Source organism: Apiospora hydei, assembly GCF_038363865.1.
Source record: "Apiospora hydei strain CBS 114990 chromosome Unknown utg000009l_segment0_segment0, whole genome shotgun sequence".
Classification (NCBI taxonomy): Eukaryota; Fungi; Ascomycota; class Sordariomycetes; order Amphisphaeriales; family Apiosporaceae; genus Apiospora; species Apiospora hydei.
The window spans coordinates 6,155,878-6,173,373 of record NW_027117368.1 but is presented as its reverse complement, the minus strand read 5'-3'; the positions used below and the strand labels follow the sequence as shown (position 1 = coordinate 6,173,373).

Genomic DNA, 17,496 nt, shown 5'->3' with positions numbered 1-17,496 from the left:
ATCCAAGCCGTCCAAACTACCACCAGCACCGCCAGCCCAGCCGCCAGCGCCGGCACCGGCACGACCATGACACAACCAAATCACGAATGCTTCCCGGTCGTGGAACCGAAGGGCTACAAGTCGGTTTTCCTCATAGATATTACATGGCAAATACATGGGCATGGGATGCTACGTCGCGTGGTGCACAAGCTTAACGTGGTAGGAGTTACCAGGGCGGCGGTCTGTCTTCCACAATCGGGTAGAATAAGGAATAAGAGCATCTTCAAAATCACTACCCCGGGACGTGCTTTAAGATTACTGAATTGGCGTGACTTGTCACCCCTATAGTGTCATTATCATACGGGGCTGGTCCGTCGAGTTGTGGCTCTCACGACATGACACTTCCGCCTTTAGACATGCCAGTAGACGCATACTTATTGCAGTTCCGCATGTTGGCTCAATACCAAAGTCCGCAGGTTGCTGTTGTTCTGTCCAATGTCCCGGGCGGTGGCAGCGGTGGCCAGACTAAACTTTGCGCACAGCCATAGACAAGACACCTTCGTCAACTCAAGTAAAACATAAACCACTTTTGACTTGACACGGCCGCCCGATACGGTGGCGTTCTCGAGTGCAACTCATTGCATGTACATCTCTTACTTTGGAGACGGGAGGCCTACCATTTTCTTATCCTTTTCACGGTTCTACGGTGTTTTGGGACATGGATACTTGAACGCCGATGGAAAAAGCGGTTGGCGGAACGTACAATACCCAAAGGGGGAGCGGGGGGCAGAGCAAGTAGAACCCCTGGCACCTCCATTGCCTCCCAGCTCAGAACTCCCGCATGAACTACCACTGCTGGATGCTTTTTGAATTAATAGAGATAGCGATTTCCCCGCCAACAAGACCATGCGCTCTTGGCTTAGGCTCCGAATGTAATAAAACTCGCGGGTCGCTCTCAATCCCCACCGTGTTCCTTCGCTTGTCCGCGAACTCCACCCACCGACGCCCGGCTTCCATGGAGTAGGACATACTGACCCTGGTGCCCGCAGATGTAGTGGTTTCATGGCGAACAGGCCCCATGTTAGTTGTACTCGCCGCCCGATATGCACCCGGGAGCCGCGTACGGACCCTGGGCATCGCGGCATGGGCCCCTGCCCCTGATCATCGGACTAGATACAGACAGTAATTTCGATAATGCCTGAGAGACCCCTGCAGTCCTTCAATGCTTGGGCTTACAGACGTGGCTTGCCCAGGAAGCATGGGTTGATCGAGCCGGAAGGAGCGGTGAGTGGGTTCGGTACCTTGGGCGACGGACAGCCTGGTTGGTGTTCCTGCGCTGCGTAATCAAAGCAGGGCTCGCCCCCTGTAGGTGCAGGTAGACAAGAAAGAGGCTGGTTTCCCACGAGGCGACTAGGAGGAGAGGCGCTGCCCAAGATGTATACAGTACATAAAGAGAGTAACACATGTCCAGCCACTAAGCCACCCCATCTTGAGCCTCGATCCAGCAGGCGAACCTGTCGGCAAGGGGGCTCGCCACGAACTCCTGTTGAGTAGGTAGGCGCAGGCTCAGGTTTTCCCTATCGAGAAATAGCTTGGTAAAAGGTGAAAGATGATTCGCCCCTGCGTACCGGGTGCGGGACAATTCAACGACATGTCTCCTTGCTTACCGACCTTATTCTACTATATCCACTCACTCCGTATCTTTTCTCCGAGAATAACTTTTCGTTTACTTCCATGCGATCTCAGATCAGGCAGGGAAACGTGCCATTTTTGAACGCGAGCACTTATATAGAAACATTAGGTGCACCCGCAGGAGGCTCAGGGGCTCAGTCATCTAGCAATGTGTTTCATTCCTTTTTCGAGAATAATTTAGCGAAGACAATTCTCGGGTCTATAAGCCAACAGCAGAGTCTTCGACCCCAAATAGAACAGGAGAACACGTCTGGGAAAGAACCTCATCCAGGGAAACACCCGCCAAACCGTCTAGATCCGAACCCTACTTTGCAAGAAACGCAGCCAAGACAGCCTCGAATGCGCAAACCCCGATGATGATTTTGACGGTGCTCCTTTCAAAGCACGATATGGTGAGTACGAACAGGGCGACGAAGGTCAGGACGACGCCGAACTCAGCAGCCTTGCTAAGCCTGGCGAAGAATAGGATGGCCACGGGCACGAGCAAGAGGGCAGCGACAATGGGCGCCAGGAGGAACCTGCTCAGCCATTCCAGAACGCCGGCATCGTAGTCGTACTCGGGGTACTCTTCATCCCTGTCGGAGCGGGGAGGGGCTGGGAGGTCAAAGCATCGGCAGAAGGAGCATAAGCCCCGGCGGAAGAAGCCAGCGATCTCCTGGGACCCGCCCGTCGCGAAGTGTTAGCATGAGTTCGGCTGAGATATCCTGAGGGGTAAGAAAACCAGGAGAGAATATATATCTTACCCATAAATAAGGCCGGGAAGTGTACAAGAGACCCTCGAAGCGCTGGTGGATCACGTTGGGGTTCGGGGTGACGAAATCGTCTCGATGGCACAGGTATTGCGAGGCTGATTCGGTCAAGATGTTCTTGCGTTTCATTCTCTTGTAGAATGCGTAGTGCTGTTCTCGAGAGACCCGGGGCTTAGTTTGGACAGCCTGACTGGAGTTGAGGAGGTCGACTTGGCCTGTATAAGCCTTTTGGTCAGAACTAAAGGGGGTTGAGGCACATTACTAACAATACTTTCTCAAGTGCTCGTCTAAGGCCAAGATGAGCTTCTCCTTCACTTTCATACGATTGCGTGTGGCCTCGTCCTGCTTGGCCGTTCCAGCCTTGTTTGCCTCGACTCGGCTTGGCTGGCCGTTATCAGAGGACAATAGGGGCGAGTCGGGTAACCCACAGAACTGCGCCAGGAACTCTTCAGGGTCAAAGGATAACTGACACAGAGTCTCTTCATCTTCATCTTTCTCTACTTCGTACAGTCGGAGTTCGAGACAGGTGATACGCTGTTCGTGATGCAGCAGGCAACGATTGGTTGGGTAGTGGAACCCCCGATGGAAATCTTCGTTGGGAAACTGTCTCTCCCTTGCTGCAATCCATGACCAGCCTGTCCGACTGCTTGTCACTTTATATGGGTCAGATATTGCTGTTTGAGGGCTGAAGGACAAGGTAAGACTTACAGACATCTTTGTCTGGGTACAGCTCAGGGAACCTGTCGAGGTTTCTTGGTTGAGGCTCTGCATCGTGGATATGTCAGCTTCTGAAAGCCTCTGGCCAGGGTTCTACACACGAAACCGATTAGGAGTCAATAGTGGTTTATAGTAGTCTCTGCGGCTCGCGCTTGGAGAACGGCTTCCGATCGGGTGGGTTTCGCTTGCCATGGTGTTCTCGAAGTGCTGTCAATCAACACTGGTGTACCGAGCATGTCCTTAAAGCCTCGATAGGGGTTAAGATGCCTTCCATTGATATATGCATCTTTCTGACTCTGTTGACTAGCCAAATCCATCAGGCTGTATTCTTCGAGGTTTCGTTGTCTGGTGTGTTTGTATGCCCGCTCCAGACTCCTGGGGCGGTGCCGGGAAAGGGTGTAAGACGAATGGTTGTCAAGAGACAATTTCAGTCTGCGAACCAACTTGATGATTATCATTTGGCGGTCAGTGGAAATCCTGATAGGAAAACGGAGGTCTGATTCGCCAACCCCATTGCAACAGGGTCGGTCCGCACCCGATGAATGGGGGCCGATTGTCGGACCACCAATAGGTCTGTCGTCATCCGAGTTGGTGTGTATGGGACAACACGCGGGTCTTTCTTGTCTAGCATGATATAGACCCCGTAGATGTGTGCCCAGTATAGTAATGGCGAGGCTGCGCAGTCCAGAAAACTTTACACCTGGGCCAGGCTGAGTTGCCTTTATTCCATCATCCTATCGCACTTTCTCTCGAGCTTCTATAGCCGGAATCGAAAGGTTAAGCAAGAATTCTTTCCTTGCATCAGGTTGAAAGTCGTTCTGGATACAGGTGATGGTGATACCGGTCGAAGGTGCAGAGAGTAGTTGTAAAAAGAGGGGAGAAGGGAGCAGGTTGTTCAGGGGAGTATGCATTGACGATTGCAAAAGTTTCTGCCACGTGTATTGCGACATGTACACCTAGTGTGGCTGCACAGAAGACAAGAAATATCTCCAAACTGGTCGGTCTATGGGTGGGAAGGCAACAGTGCCGTGCATATAGAGGATGCAGCGAATGATTGTTTCACCATGACAGTAGGGCCCAGGGGCCAGATCAGGCCTTACCGCTACCTTCCCACCCTTAGCGGTGACCAATTCAAGTTCCTTCATATCCCTACCAATGATAGAGTCTTGCAGAGCTCTGCAGCTGCTGGGCTGACAACCTACACAAGCTGTTGGTGATTATGAAGGTCGTTGCCAGTTCGGTCCTTGCAGAATCGGTTATGTCGGGCTCGGTTTTATTACCTGTCCGTCTATAGTAGACTTGGCATGCGGTTGGGTACTTCAATGTGAGGATTAGTTCCAGGAGATCCGATTGATAAGGCAATCGATGGCCTTGTCCCATGGTCTAGTTGGTGAAGCAAGAGAGTGTCCCTTCTATCCTGGTTAGTCAGCGGTAACTAAGCGCGAGAGATCAGTAGTAGCCGACACTCCCAAGACGAGGGGAACCATCTCCAACTAGAGAGGGTTTACTTGGGCGTAATAGGGATTCCAGAGTGAAATCCGCAAGCTTCCAAGAAAATTATAAGGGTAAGTCTACTATATCAAACAGGATCTGTGATGATTCCTACTTTCGGAAGATACTCCGATGTATCAATGGAATGATAAGCAATCAAACATCGTATGTTGGCACGACTATTTCGTTGGGGAGAGTAAGTAGTAATATAGCTAGCATTTAAGGGTATTGTTTAACCTGGCTCATTGGATTAAGTATGGAAACAACAAACAACCCACTAGGTTACCTAGATTTGACGAGCTTAGGGCCTCCCTTCAACTAACGCCCCCTCCTACAACCTCGTATAGCCACCCGACGTTGCTACTTCAATCTTCGATCGGATCAATCGCCATCCCACAACCTTTAATGCAATAATGACCACCCCCATCGAACACCGTTCTTTACTAAGAAAAAAGGGTCTGGTTCATGAGAAACTGTCCATTCTTGTCACCCAGATTGTGGCCCGTTACGCTCGCCCCATAGAAGCCTGCATTGAGAGTTGCAGATCCGACGACCTACTTCTTTGAGATGGCCTATCTCCGGATACCTACCGTGGACTGCACCTGTCCAAGGGAAAAAAAAGGAATGACTAGACGAGAATAGGAATGTGCCATTGAAAGACGAGGATGTGCCAGCCAAGCGAGTGAACTACGCCACGGTAGTTCCCCGTAGGTGCCACAGCGCCAACCAGATCTTTGTCTCCCGAACCGGAGCAGCGGCAACTCGCCGGCGGCCTATGACTAGGTTCCCGTCGCCGGCTCCGACGTCAACCGCAAGAACAGCCGCGACACACGACATACGAGTTCCTGCCCGTTGACATCCGTTGGCTCCCGGAATCGACAAGTCACCTGGGGGACAGGGGCATGAACAGCCACCCTCGGTCGCCCACAGCCACGTGGGGCGTAGTACAGGTATAAGCCAATTGAACTGGCAGCCTCTCATTGGCATGCCTGTCATCATTGGTTCAGCACTTGTCAATCGCTCCGACTCTGGTGGTCAGCGATTCGGACTAGAGAATGGAAGGGATATGAATAGGGATTGAATGCAATGGCCTACTTGAGATCTGTTTGGCGCCGAAATGGAAGGGAAAGAGCGAAGAGTGCTGGGCGGCTCGAATTGCCATGGAAGCTTTCGGCCGTACCGATCGGCATCACTGCAAGGGGCCTCGAGTATGAGCCCACGCGCTATGCAAGCAACACTCGAAAAACCTCGAGGCTGGAAATTGGAGCCGGACAATCCTGTTGCCACGTTGACCAGTGCAAATCTTCATGTTCGGGGTTTCAATCGTGAGCAGGGAGGAAAACTCTTTCGTGCATTCTGGGCTTGCCCATGTCACCTCACCCGTGCCAGGGGGCAACACCCCTGAAGCGAGAGGTGCTAACGCAATGGCAATATTCCACAAACGGCGAGTAGAGCATACTCCTTGATCTTTGCCCCTTCTCATGCCCGCACAAATTGATTTTGAATCATGCAGGACATGGCGCCATTCGTCGCTCTGAGTCGGTCTCTGTCTCCTGCAGCTGGTTAGACGATACCAAAATAGGTGTTGTGTCGTCCGGGGAATCAGCAAGGTCACCCGGACTGCCAGCAACGGTGGCCGGGCGTACTGTCGCTCCTGGTGTCTTTCTTTTTCATGACATATCACATTCAACGGTACGAAAGCCGCGACAGATGATGGGATAATCATTCAAGGCTACGGAACTGTACTAGGTACTTGCCTAGTATCTGAAGACAATACCGTCGTGACGATGCGGCCTCAGGTCGGTTCGAGCAGCTACATACATGTCGCTGGACTTGTATAAAATGGGGCAGATGGCGCACTACATCTTATGCACCGGTTTCCCTCCTGAGACGCCATCTATGATCCGTCTTCTGTGTGAATCCCAAGCAGGCCTTCGCCCTTCAGTAAGTAGTCATCTTGTTATGTTATCAGAGCGCTCAGAAAAGCCATTGATGGCTCACTGAGGATCAATTGCTGACCAAAAGGATACTTTCACCAGTTCTTACCATCTGAAAGTTTCTTGTCTTGCATTTGTTCAAGAGCAGTATACTCTACCTATCAGATCCTTTAAAGCTACCCAATACACACCATCAATTCCAGCCATGGGCTCATGTTCTTCTAAGAGCACGGAGGGGCAGTCAGGCCAGAAGATGACCTCTGGTCACGAGCACGAGCACACGCGAAGGGGTCGAACAGCCGGCAAATCGACCGGCCAGGGAAAGGATGCGAAGAGTAAGAAAAGGGGAGGCCGAAGTCAGGATCAAGGCAAAGAGGCTCACAAAGGCCCTGCGACCTCGAACAGAGAGACCAATGCCTAGCGCGAACGAGCCTGGAAGGGACAGAAGCATGGGTCAAAAAAGGGTCACTGGAAGATAATGATTGTCAGCCAGGATATGGCGCTTACCTGTCATTAACTGCTGGCAATGCCAGAAGCAACTTACCTTCTCCTATTTCACCATGCATTACTTTACTTCTGTCCTGTGCTTTGTGTATCATGTGTATCTGGCGTACCTTGTGTACCTGGTCGATGTCGAATCTCTTTTTTAATATTGTCCTATACCAGGCCACTTCAGCCATAATCTTCCACGGTAGGATCGGTATGCCTGCCAGGTCAACCCTTGATAAGCAGTATTCTTGTCACGGCACTTACAGGCTTTAAGTACAATCCCAGCATGGCTCGCGCCGCACACTAACGTACCTGGACGCAGATCCCCAAGCCGAAGCTGAAAAAATCGTGCTCGCCTCCTGATCAACTAGCATGGACCCCAAATCAACATCGCGATTACTTACCACCCATCCCTCCAAGTGAATACGCGCAGCCACTTTGCGACTTCCGTGTACAAAATGACAGTGTGGTGTATGGCCACAGAGCTTTCCTTGGCTCCTTGAGAATACCTAGTCGGCGCGGTACATTTTTCTTGGACCGGGATCAAGATGGCCAACGCAGTCCCTGCCTCCTAGCCTTCTATGACCCTTGGCAGTCAGCGAACTACCCGGAATGCAACTTTTACGTTCCGGTATCATAACTTGGCCCGGTTACCAGTTCTTGATACCATGCTGATGTTCATCCAATCAGGGTTGCATTGACGAGTAGGATGATGCATGATCCTTATTGCATGGGATATTGCCTCGCTACAAGCACGCCAACGCCAACTGTAGACCGAAACCCATACCGAAGTCTGTTGCATCCTATCTTCGAGGTATGTTGATGTATACTCGGTTTCAAACGCTTACCGCGCCTCCTGCCGTAATGATCTGAGGACGACTGCCAACCAGCAAACTGCTATGTGGCAAGTATGCCTCCGGACGCACGGTGTCTTGAATACTACCTCGACCAGCGAACATCCAAAGTGTTCAGTTCTACCTACCATTGGCTCTCCGTTGTTAGTTTCTTGGACCACTGCCAGGCAATTATGGGGCAGTGTTGATTGGTGGTGGCCAGGAGCCGATCCTCAGATCCCAGACGAACGCCTCTCATCATTGGCTCAGAATCACTCCAAACGAACGTCGGTTCACGCCCAACTCTGTAAGTCCCTCACCGGGGGTCTTGTTTACACCGCGAAGGCTTGAGTACTTGCCTGTTCTACACAGTGTATTGACTACCAGGAAACCCACAGCGAGGCAGAAAGCGGCGTCATTAAAAGCCCGGATGATACAGACCTCTCACGTAATCCTCGTCTCCAGCATGCCGACCGACGCGAGAGAGGGCGCCACCAACCTGCCGTTTCACTTCGGAGCAGGATAGTCTGCCTTACTATCTACCCCTGTTGACCAAATCATGGCACTATTAGTTTCTCAAGAGCACCAATAGTCCTACTCGCTGCCGTATCGGAGTGCTCCCGTGTTACAGTGTGTGTTGGATGCTGTGGACTGTTATCGAGGCCCAGGAAGATTTCCGAGATGATCACAGACTCTACCAAATGCTTCGAGCCTCGTTCCTGTTCGGTACATCGGCATGTTAAGTAGACTCCACCGCTCTCCGGCATGGATATGTCCAATACATATGGGTCGGGTTGTGTTGTACGTGTGTTGTTCTCTGAGACTCGAGTTGTGTGATACAGCTAGTGACAGTCAAACGGGAAACCACTTTATGAACTCTACATTCGCAATCAGTGTATTCAAAATACACGGAACCGGCATCACCATCCCCGGTCGCTGATAGCAAGCCCTCGCTAGGTTCCGGAGAGTGTGTATCGCTTGTTTGAGAAGACTACGGGTTGATCGAGCACCAACGTTGGGTACCGCAGCCTACGACTGTGCCGTGTGGTGTGTGCGACGACCGCCATAACACATAATCCGACTTTACCACCACGTCCACCCGTTGCCTGGGCGTCCAAGGTCCATTCGCGAGACGCAACGATGCTTGCACAAGCCCGAACGATAGAGCAGTTGTTATGAAAAAGGGGTGATAGTCCCTGTCAGCCCACGCGACGCGACGCGCCGTAAGTGCTGAACCACGCATGGGATAACACTGAGCAGTAGCACTCAAGAGTTGCCCAACGTCATGCGCTTGATTAACGACCTATACTCGATGTGGGTTGATGCCATTGTGTCCCATCCGCGACTAGGTCAAGCGGACGCGGGGAGTGTGGCCATCTTCATCATGCTGAGATGGGTGCCCTTAGTTGTATTGCTTACTTGTCATCTTGAAGTCAGTGATGATACGTATGCATTGAAATGCCCCGTCCCCACGAGATCATTTCCCCCTTTCGACCGTGGCAGCAGTAGATACAATATCAGTCGCACTGACTCAATTGTCCATTCACATTGATTTTAGTGCCCCCATTCTGATCCCTAAATAGCATCGTGGGGAAACTTTGAACAGGGGTAGCTCGCGCCTCAGGCTACCTAGGTACTTAGTCAGAATGCGCTCTGCTTAGCCACAGGTACCCCACCATGACAGCACAGTCAGCATGACACCGGAGTTCAACGTGTTCTTGTAGCTGCAGCAGCTTATTATTAGAGCCATTCTACTCAAGTAGACCCGCTTACTTTCCGTCGCGGGTTCGACGTTTCATACTTCGTCAACACATCTTCTTTATTTACCCATCGGTTTGCGCCTCTGGTATTTCTTGACTGGCATTGGCACCCAAGATACCCAGCGCGACACTCAAGATGGATCTGCTCCAGGTAAGACAGTCTTGTCAATCAATTGAAAGCGTTGCTCCAGCACCAGCTCCAGAACCAGAACTAACCTCGATTTGAACACAGCGCCTTTCGCAGACGCTGGACCGTCCCTTCTTCCCCTGGAAGAAACTCATCATCGGCTTCTCCGTCGGCCAGTACCTCTTCGAAGAATTCCTATCATGGCGACAGTATCAGGTGTTGAAGAAGACCAAGGTGCCCAAGGTCCTGGAGGCCGAAGTGTCCAAGGAAGTCTACGATAAATCTCAAGATTACGGCAGGGCCAAGGCGAAGTTCGGCTTCGTTCGTGGACTCATCGGCCAGCTACAGAACATCGCATTCATCCACTTCGACGTCCTCCCCAAGCTCTGGTCTTGGACTGGCAAGCTCCTCCTCAACATCGCCCCGGCCCGGTTTACCGGCGAGATCTCGCACTCTATCGTCTTCGTCCTGTCCTTCATCCTGATCCAGCAAGCCCTGTCTCTGCCTACGTCCATCTACCACACCTTTGTGCTCGAGGAGAAGTTCGGCTTCAACAAGCAGACGCCCAAGCTCTTCATTACGGATATCCTCAAGTCGAACATGCTGGCTTTCATTATCGCCCCTCCTGTCCTCGCCGGTTTCCTCAGCATCGTGCAGAAGACTGGTAACCAGTTCTTCTTCTACCTGTGGTTGTTCGTCGCTGGTCTCCAGGTCTTCATGATTACCGTGTATCCCATCACCATTCTGCCTCTGTTCAACAAGCTCTCTCCCCTCGAGGATGGCAAACTGAAGACCGACGTCGAATCCCTGGCCAAGAAGCTCAAGTTCCCCCTGCAGGAGCTGTTCGTCATCGACGGCAGCAAGCGCAGTGCCCACAGCAACGCCTATTTCTTTGGTCTCCCCTGGAAGAAGCACATTGTCATCTACGATACCCTCATTGAGAAGAGCAAGTCGGAGGAGGTTACCGCCGTTCTGGCCCACGAGCTCGGTCACTGGAGCCTTGGCCACACCACCCGCCTGTTCGGTATCTCTCAGGTACGCACATGACCACTAGAATCTTGACATCAAATCTGACAAACTAACACTTTCTAGATTCACGTGTTCTACATCTTCACCCTCTTCTCTGTCTTCATCAACAACTTCTCGCTCTACCGTGACTTCGGTTTCGTTAAGGAACACCCCATCATCATCGGTTTCATCCTCTTCTCTGACGCTTTGGCACCCATGGACACGGTCATCAAGCTGTTGATGAACATCATCAGCAGACGTTTCGAGTTCCAGGCGGATGAGTTCGCCCGTAAGCTCGGTTACCAGCAGGAACTGGCCGCCTCTTTGATCAAGCTGCAGATCCAGAACCTCAGCACGATGGATGCCGACTGGATGTACGCTAGCTACCACTTCTCGCATCCCATCCTCTCCGAGAGGCTGAAGGCTCTCGATTGGGTTCCCAGCGGAAAGATCACCGAGGAGAAGTCGGAGGAGACCGTTGCCGAGAAGGCTTCCGGAAGAGAACTTTGATTTGACACTGCAGTGTTTTGCGAAGAATAGCGGCGCGAAGGCCTCATACTAGCGCCAGCCCCAACATTTGTATTATTAGGATTTACCATTATGCGTTTTCCCATCATGCCATGGGGAATTGAGAAAGCTGGGACATTAGTTGTACCCGGATGCCTCGTATAGATGGCGGAGTGCCTCCTACCTTAAAACGGACATGGATTAGCTACCGGCAATAGTAGCGGAGGACAGGGCAGTAGGCCTTGATGATATCGTCTCCGTATTTGGGAATTTAGGGGCATCTCGTGAATGCATACCAGATATGTATTCACCCATAGGGGTTTAAAAGAGGGCCTAGATGAGGCAATCGTCGTTTTCTATCCATACATCCCGTCATCGATGTTCTGGAACATTATGCAATAGCTTCGCAAACAGCTGCGTGATGTGTGTGTGCTGGTCCGCGTTCTTGCCCCCTCAAGTTTAGAGACGTGCCATGCCGTATAGATGGACGGGTGTCACTTGCTATCTACAAAGTCTATATACATCACCTGTACGCAGAAAAATGCGCGCGGCTCTCAGTTGAATTCAGCCAGACCATTGCCGCGTCGTTCTATCATTGACTACCCCATCGACCACCGGACTTCTTAGGGCATATGTCGCATGTTGGCCTTGACTCTGCCCAGCAACTGCTCCCGCGTGTCGCTCGACTGCGGATGGAGATCACGCTGTTTGATTTAACAATCATCTCGTTAGCTCTGACACTGTTCTTGTCTCTCCCATAGGGTTCGAAGAGGCGGGAAGCAAAGAGAAGACACAAGAACACTTACGTTGGCCAACCACCTCCGCAGCTCCTCCCTCGTCCAGTCCTCTGGATTGCCCGTGGGATCGGCCTCGGCCGGGAACACATCGGTGCCCCATATGACATAAGCACTGGCAGCGGCGACGAGGGCACCGAAAGCTGTTGGTTACGAAGCGTGGAGCGAGTCAGTCAGTTCGCTCTTCGGTTTCTCCAAATCTCATGCGTGTGTGTATTTTTGCCCCCGGGATAGAATGGGAATGGAAACCATACCTAGGAAGGCGTTCTATCGAGGAAGATTAGCCCTAATCAATCAGTCTTTGGGGAATTGAATAGGGTTTGAGGATCTTTGTGATCGAGTTGGAACTCTCCTGGTGGCGGAGGAGGGTTAGAGTTCAGTTCGAATCAAGCGTTGCTTACCTTGGAACGCATCACATTGTCGATTGGCGTCATCTTTCGTTTTCTTCACGCAACAGCGGACGAAATGGTTAGTCGTTCAAAGTGAAGTATTGCGACTGTATATTGAGAAGAAGAAATTGATATCCGTTGGTAATGGTTGATGAAGTTGCGATGCGAAACGGGGAGGTGGCAACCTGACGCGGCCTCTAGTCCGTAGGTCAGGCCACACAACACATACATCAACTCTGCCTGCCTGCCCCTCCATCTTCAGTGGACGGTTCAGGTGAATTGAAATGCTGGCCGTTTCAATTCAACCACATCCAACAACTTTATGTATGGATTATGGGATGCAAATCCGAGGCTCTTGATTTACTAAAACCTCTGATAAAAGCTACATTAATCACGAGAGAGGGCCCATGTACGACAACATGCCTGTTGCTAAGGCTGGCTGGCATATCTTTCATTTCGTCTTGATTTGTTAATAAAGTTTGATGCCTCTAGATATAACTAACTACCTGAGAACAGATCGTCTATATGCAGCTTGCTTACGCATCCAATCCATCTAGCTCTATGAGTTTGGTCACTATCTTGATGACCTCGTTTTCATGCACATCCGTCTGCGGGTTGTTGACCTTCAGTGCAATCATGTTATCCACCATACCCCGGAGTCTTGAGACCAATACACCGATTCTTGCCCATCCGCGTAGTCTAGTAGGACGAGCATTAGTATATAACATAGTCATGTGGATTTATGGTGAGAACATACCTGAGCCAGCCATCGACGACCAATCCCCTGCCCATAGTATCGAGCTCAATAGCCCCGGAGAAGAGGAGGAGGGTAAACGCATTGAAAGCTATAGTAGTAGATGTTAGCTCTCTTATTTTCCGAATTGCTTGTTGCGCAGAAAAGGAACCACTTACGAGTCAAGTCGCGCACAAAGATCTTGCTCGTCGAAATCATCGTAAAGTACGACACGAACGCCGCATTGCCCGCGAACCCTTGGTGGTCGAACAGCGTGCTGCTGGGATGGATGAAGACGCGCCCGTTCTCCTGCGTGAAGTACCGGATCGTCTTGGCCTCCGGGTCCAGCTCGACCGCGCCCGCCATCGAGGCCGCGAACTTCTTGTCCGGGAACTGGATGCGCGCGATCTGCGGCGCGAACGCCGACGCCGTCAGGGCCCGGATCAGGGACATGGACGATGCCGATGTAGCCGCCGCGGTAGAGCCGGCGCCACCGCGTCCGTTGCCGCCGCTTCTGTTGAGGACCGAGGGGGATGCGATGCCCATCTCGACCAGCGCCGAGTAGAACTGCGTCCTGGTTGCGGCAATGTCCGAGAGCGTGTTGTAGGACAGGAAGTTCTCGTCGCAGTAGCTCCGCACCTGTCGCTGTGGCAGCCTTTCGTCCATCATCGCGCTCCACTGCTGAAACCCTCGAAGATCCGTCAGAAGATCGCCGTCGCCCTTGGCGAAACGCATGCGCGCCTCCTTGGCCAGATCTCGCTTGTCCGGTGGCGAGAGGAAGGGACTCTTGGTGCTCAGGATAGCCGCAATGGTGACAGCTTCGTCCAGGCAACCAAAGATAGATCCGTAGACCATCAGCTTCCCGCATCGCAAGTCGGCAGGGATCATAGCCAGCTGCTGACCCAGAGACGTAAGCTCCTCGCCATCGAGGGCACCCATTCGCTGCAGAAGCTTAATGGCGCCTTCTACTGCCGACGTCGTGGGGGTGTGGGTGTTCTTGCCAAGAAGCCGGCAACATCGGTCGTACCCATGGCTCGCACAGATAGACACAGCTGCTCGAGGGCCACGCGCCGAATTTCAGGTTCAGGCCGCTCCGCCATCTGTTGCTCTAGCTTAGCAGTGTACATCTTGTAGCATATTCCAGCTTGCACACGACCTGCACGACCACGGCGCTGCTTGCAAGCCGCCCGTGAGGCCCAGGTCTCTTCCAGCTTTCGCATATTGTTCTGCGGGTCATAGCTAGTCTCCTTGACTTTGCCTGTGTCGATGACGGCTACGATGTCGTCGATAGTGATGGACGTCTCAGCCACGTTGGTAGCGACCACGACCTTGCGCTTTCCAGGAGGGGGGCTGGTGAACACTCGCCGTTGCTCTCGCGTATCTAGCGACGCGTGTAGAGGCAACACGTGCAGAGATGATATGGATCTAAGCTCGTTCACTGTCCTGTTGATTTCAGCGACACCAGGAAGGAAGATCAATATACCGCCCTTCTTGTTGCTTTCGTATAAAGACGCATCAATCGCCTTCGTCGTCTCCGCCAGCAAGGGGTAGTTGATACGAGAGCCCAGTTTCTGGATGATTTTGTTGACCGGGTCGGTAGACTTCTCCGAATCAACCGGGGTATCGTCGTAGTACCGGTCGTTTGCCAGCTTGAAGTCCGTCATGCGTATGATGTCGTCCAGATAGTAGTCATCCACGGGGTACGTTCTGCCACTGATCTCGACCAATCCGACTGAGAGGCCTTCACAGGTGAAATAATCTCTGAACGTCGCCGCATCCAGAGTGGCACTCATGAGGATCAGCTTGAGATCTCTTCGGCGCTTCAGCACGTCCCGGATGATAGACAGCAGGAAGTCGGTATCAAGACTGCGCTCGTGAACCTCGTCAATTACGACGTGAGTGACATCAGCAAGCGAAGCGATGACATCTTCAGTCCGTCCACCGGAAGTCTGCAGACGTCTCAGCAGAACACCAGTGGTAACAAAGGTGATCCTGGTTTGAGCGCTGGACTTGTGTTCTCCTCTGATCGAATAACCAACTTCTTCTCCAATCTTGTAGCATCGCTCCTCGCTGACACGGTCTGCAAGACCCAGCGCAGAGATACGGCGAGGCTGGGTACATATGATGTTGGCCACATTACCATAGCCCTTGCTGTAAAGATCATCCAAGACGAACTGGACAGACTGTGTTGATTTACCACTACCAGTCTCACCAGCAATGATAGCCACCTGGTTGGCCAACACCGTCTGGACAACAGTGTCCTTGACTTGCCAAGCTGGCAGTTTCTGCCGTTGTGCTATCATCTTCTTGACGTCTGGCTCCTCCTGCCTCTTCTGCCACGACTCTTTGCTCCTGGCATCGGTTATCCATTTCAGGGGCTTCGGGTGTCTGGCCGTCTTGCGACGCGAAATGACAGTCCGAACCTCTGATGCAGTCGAAGCCACCCCTGAAATCTCCTTGAGTTTGCCAGGCCGCTGGATGATGTCGTTGATGTTCTGCTGGACCCAGTCCACCACGAAGTAGATCTTCATAGGCTCGCCACCCAAAGACTCTTTGACATAGGAGAGGGTCTTCTTAATGATGCTGAGTTTGATATAGGACGGCAGCTCCGATACCATCGCGACAATCACCTCGGTGGGATATCGAGAAGACCTGCGGACTTGAATGGCCGTAGCAATGTTTTTGTTTGGCCCGTTCTCAACACTCTCAATGGCGATTTGGCATACACTGTCAGATATGCGTTTGTATTGCTCGCCAAATACGGATTCGAGACTCTCCATCTCTTCCTCCCAGGTTTCCTCGGGTGTACCCAGAATGAGTGGCTCTTCTGGGGACCCAGGGGGGTTTGCAGCGCCATCGCCGCTAGCCAGAAGGATGGCCTGCAAAGCCTCTGCGGTTGCGTCCTCGTCGCTGCCGCTGTCATTGTAGACTTTTCTGCAGAGCTCGATAGAGTATCCAGACTGAGAAAGCCGTTTTATCGCTGCTTCCCGCTTCAGGTCAGATGTTGCGGCTACTGATACGCCAGCGCTGTAGTTTTCAGGGAGCGCCCACTTGGGTAGGTCATCCTCTGGTACGTGGATTAGTAGCCATTCCAGGGTTTCCTCACGGTCCTTGCATTCTTCCACTGCCTCCTCGATATGACTGGCCCTGAAACCAGAAGTCGTGAATTCCTTGATGATGCTTTGCTTTTTGCACCGCAGTCATCTTGACGCCGTGGGGGTTCCATATGACCTCTCGGCGCAGCAGATCTTCCAGCCGCGAACGTGTCTTCCTGCCCATCTCGATTTTGGGAACGGTGGTCCAGCCTTTCATGGGATTGGAACCAGCGCCTCCCGAACTGCCCGCCGCGTTGCTTCTGAGGACCAGCCCAGACGCACCAGGCATGTTCCTGGCCTTCTCCTTGATCGCCTCCTGCTCCTTGCGCTTCTTCTCCTTGGTGACCTTGTCATCCTCGCGCTGCTTCTGGGTGACGAAGGGATCGGCATCGTACATCCAGCCCTTGCCCTCCGCCACGTCCTCCTTCTTGAGCATGCCGAACTCCTTCCACAAGTCTCGGTAGTCCGGAGGCAGTGTGGTGTGGATGTTCTTCATGCTGCACACCCGAAACAGGGCATAGGTGGCGGCGGCATGGCGAGCCTCCAGCGCCGTCTCCCGCGTGACCAGATGCTTGTGAGTGGGAGGCAGCTTGAAAGGCGGCAGGACCTGCATCTCTTGAGTTTTGTGGTGCTTGGCACGTAAAGTCACGAAGCAAGAGTAGCCATCCGCACTTTTGTTCATCTGAGACACATCAATATATTAACTATCAGGTACATGAAAGCCAGCATATACTCGGAGGTTCTCACATTGTCATAACTTGGCTTATCCCATTTCTGCTTCTGACAGTGCTCCGAGAGGAGATTGACAGGCAGTTTCCCCGTCCAGCTGGAACCGCCGATGAGCTGCTTTACGGTAGGCTTCGGAGGGCCAGCCTTTTCCGCTTCAGAGGGGGCGGTTTTGCCGGGTTAGGGCGTCTGGGCTTGGGGTCCTTGTCCGAGTTTGTGAACACGATAAAATCATCTTCTCTCGGGGGTTTGGCCTTGGGGGCCGCCGGAGTCTTTGCTGACTTTTTGGATGAAGCGCTCGCCGCCGCCGCCGCCGCTGGGGTAGCCTTTTCCTTGCCCTTTTTCACCATTGTGAATGCAATTGGTGAGAAGGTAAAATGGAAGTTAAGAGAATGATGCGCGGTTGTTGTTGCGTCGTTATCCTCGATCTTCAATTGTGTAGAGGTTTCCAATGAGGTCAGGTAAAAACT

At 52.3% G+C, this 17,496-nt stretch overlaps 4 protein-coding genes across 4 annotated transcripts; 1 reads left to right on the top strand and 3 right to left on the bottom strand.

The window, feature by feature from the left end:
- Positions 1–1,975: 1,975 nt before the first annotated feature.
- PG997_013747 (uncharacterized protein) lies at positions 1,976–3,191 on the bottom strand (the record flags this gene model as incomplete). The annotated part of the gene is made up of 4 exons (XM_066818061.1): positions 1,976–2,326; positions 2,415–2,635; positions 2,687–2,954; positions 3,129–3,191. The coding sequence occupies 4 exons, from the start codon at positions 3,189–3,191 to the stop codon at positions 1,976–1,978; spliced, it is 903 nt and encodes a 300-aa protein (XP_066663753.1).
- Positions 3,192–9,783: 6,592 nt separating this feature from the next.
- On the top strand, positions 9,784–11,292 carry PG997_013746 (peptidase family M48; the record flags this gene model as incomplete). The annotated part of the gene is made up of 3 exons (XM_066818060.1): positions 9,784–9,798; positions 9,880–10,809; positions 10,867–11,292. 3 exons carry the CDS (start codon positions 9,784–9,786, stop codon positions 11,290–11,292), a joined length of 1,371 nt encoding a protein of 456 aa, XP_066663752.1.
- Positions 11,293–11,912: 620 nt separating this feature from the next.
- PG997_013745 (uncharacterized protein) lies at positions 11,913–12,517 on the bottom strand (the record flags this gene model as incomplete). The annotated part of the gene is made up of 4 exons (XM_066818059.1): positions 11,913–11,993; positions 12,096–12,226; positions 12,338–12,350; positions 12,485–12,517. The coding sequence occupies 4 exons, from the start codon at positions 12,515–12,517 to the stop codon at positions 11,913–11,915; spliced, it is 258 nt and encodes an 85-aa protein (XP_066663751.1).
- A 491-nt stretch (positions 12,518–13,008) lies between these two features.
- On the bottom strand, positions 13,009–17,376 carry PG997_013744 (DEAD/DEAH box helicase; the record flags this gene model as incomplete). The annotated part of the gene is made up of 6 exons (XM_066818058.1): positions 13,009–13,171; positions 13,230–13,317; positions 13,385–14,173; positions 14,233–16,272; positions 16,331–16,971; positions 17,153–17,376. 6 exons carry the CDS (start codon positions 17,374–17,376, stop codon positions 13,009–13,011), a joined length of 3,945 nt encoding a protein of 1,314 aa, XP_066663750.1.
- Between the last annotated feature and the right edge of the window lie 120 nt (positions 17,377–17,496).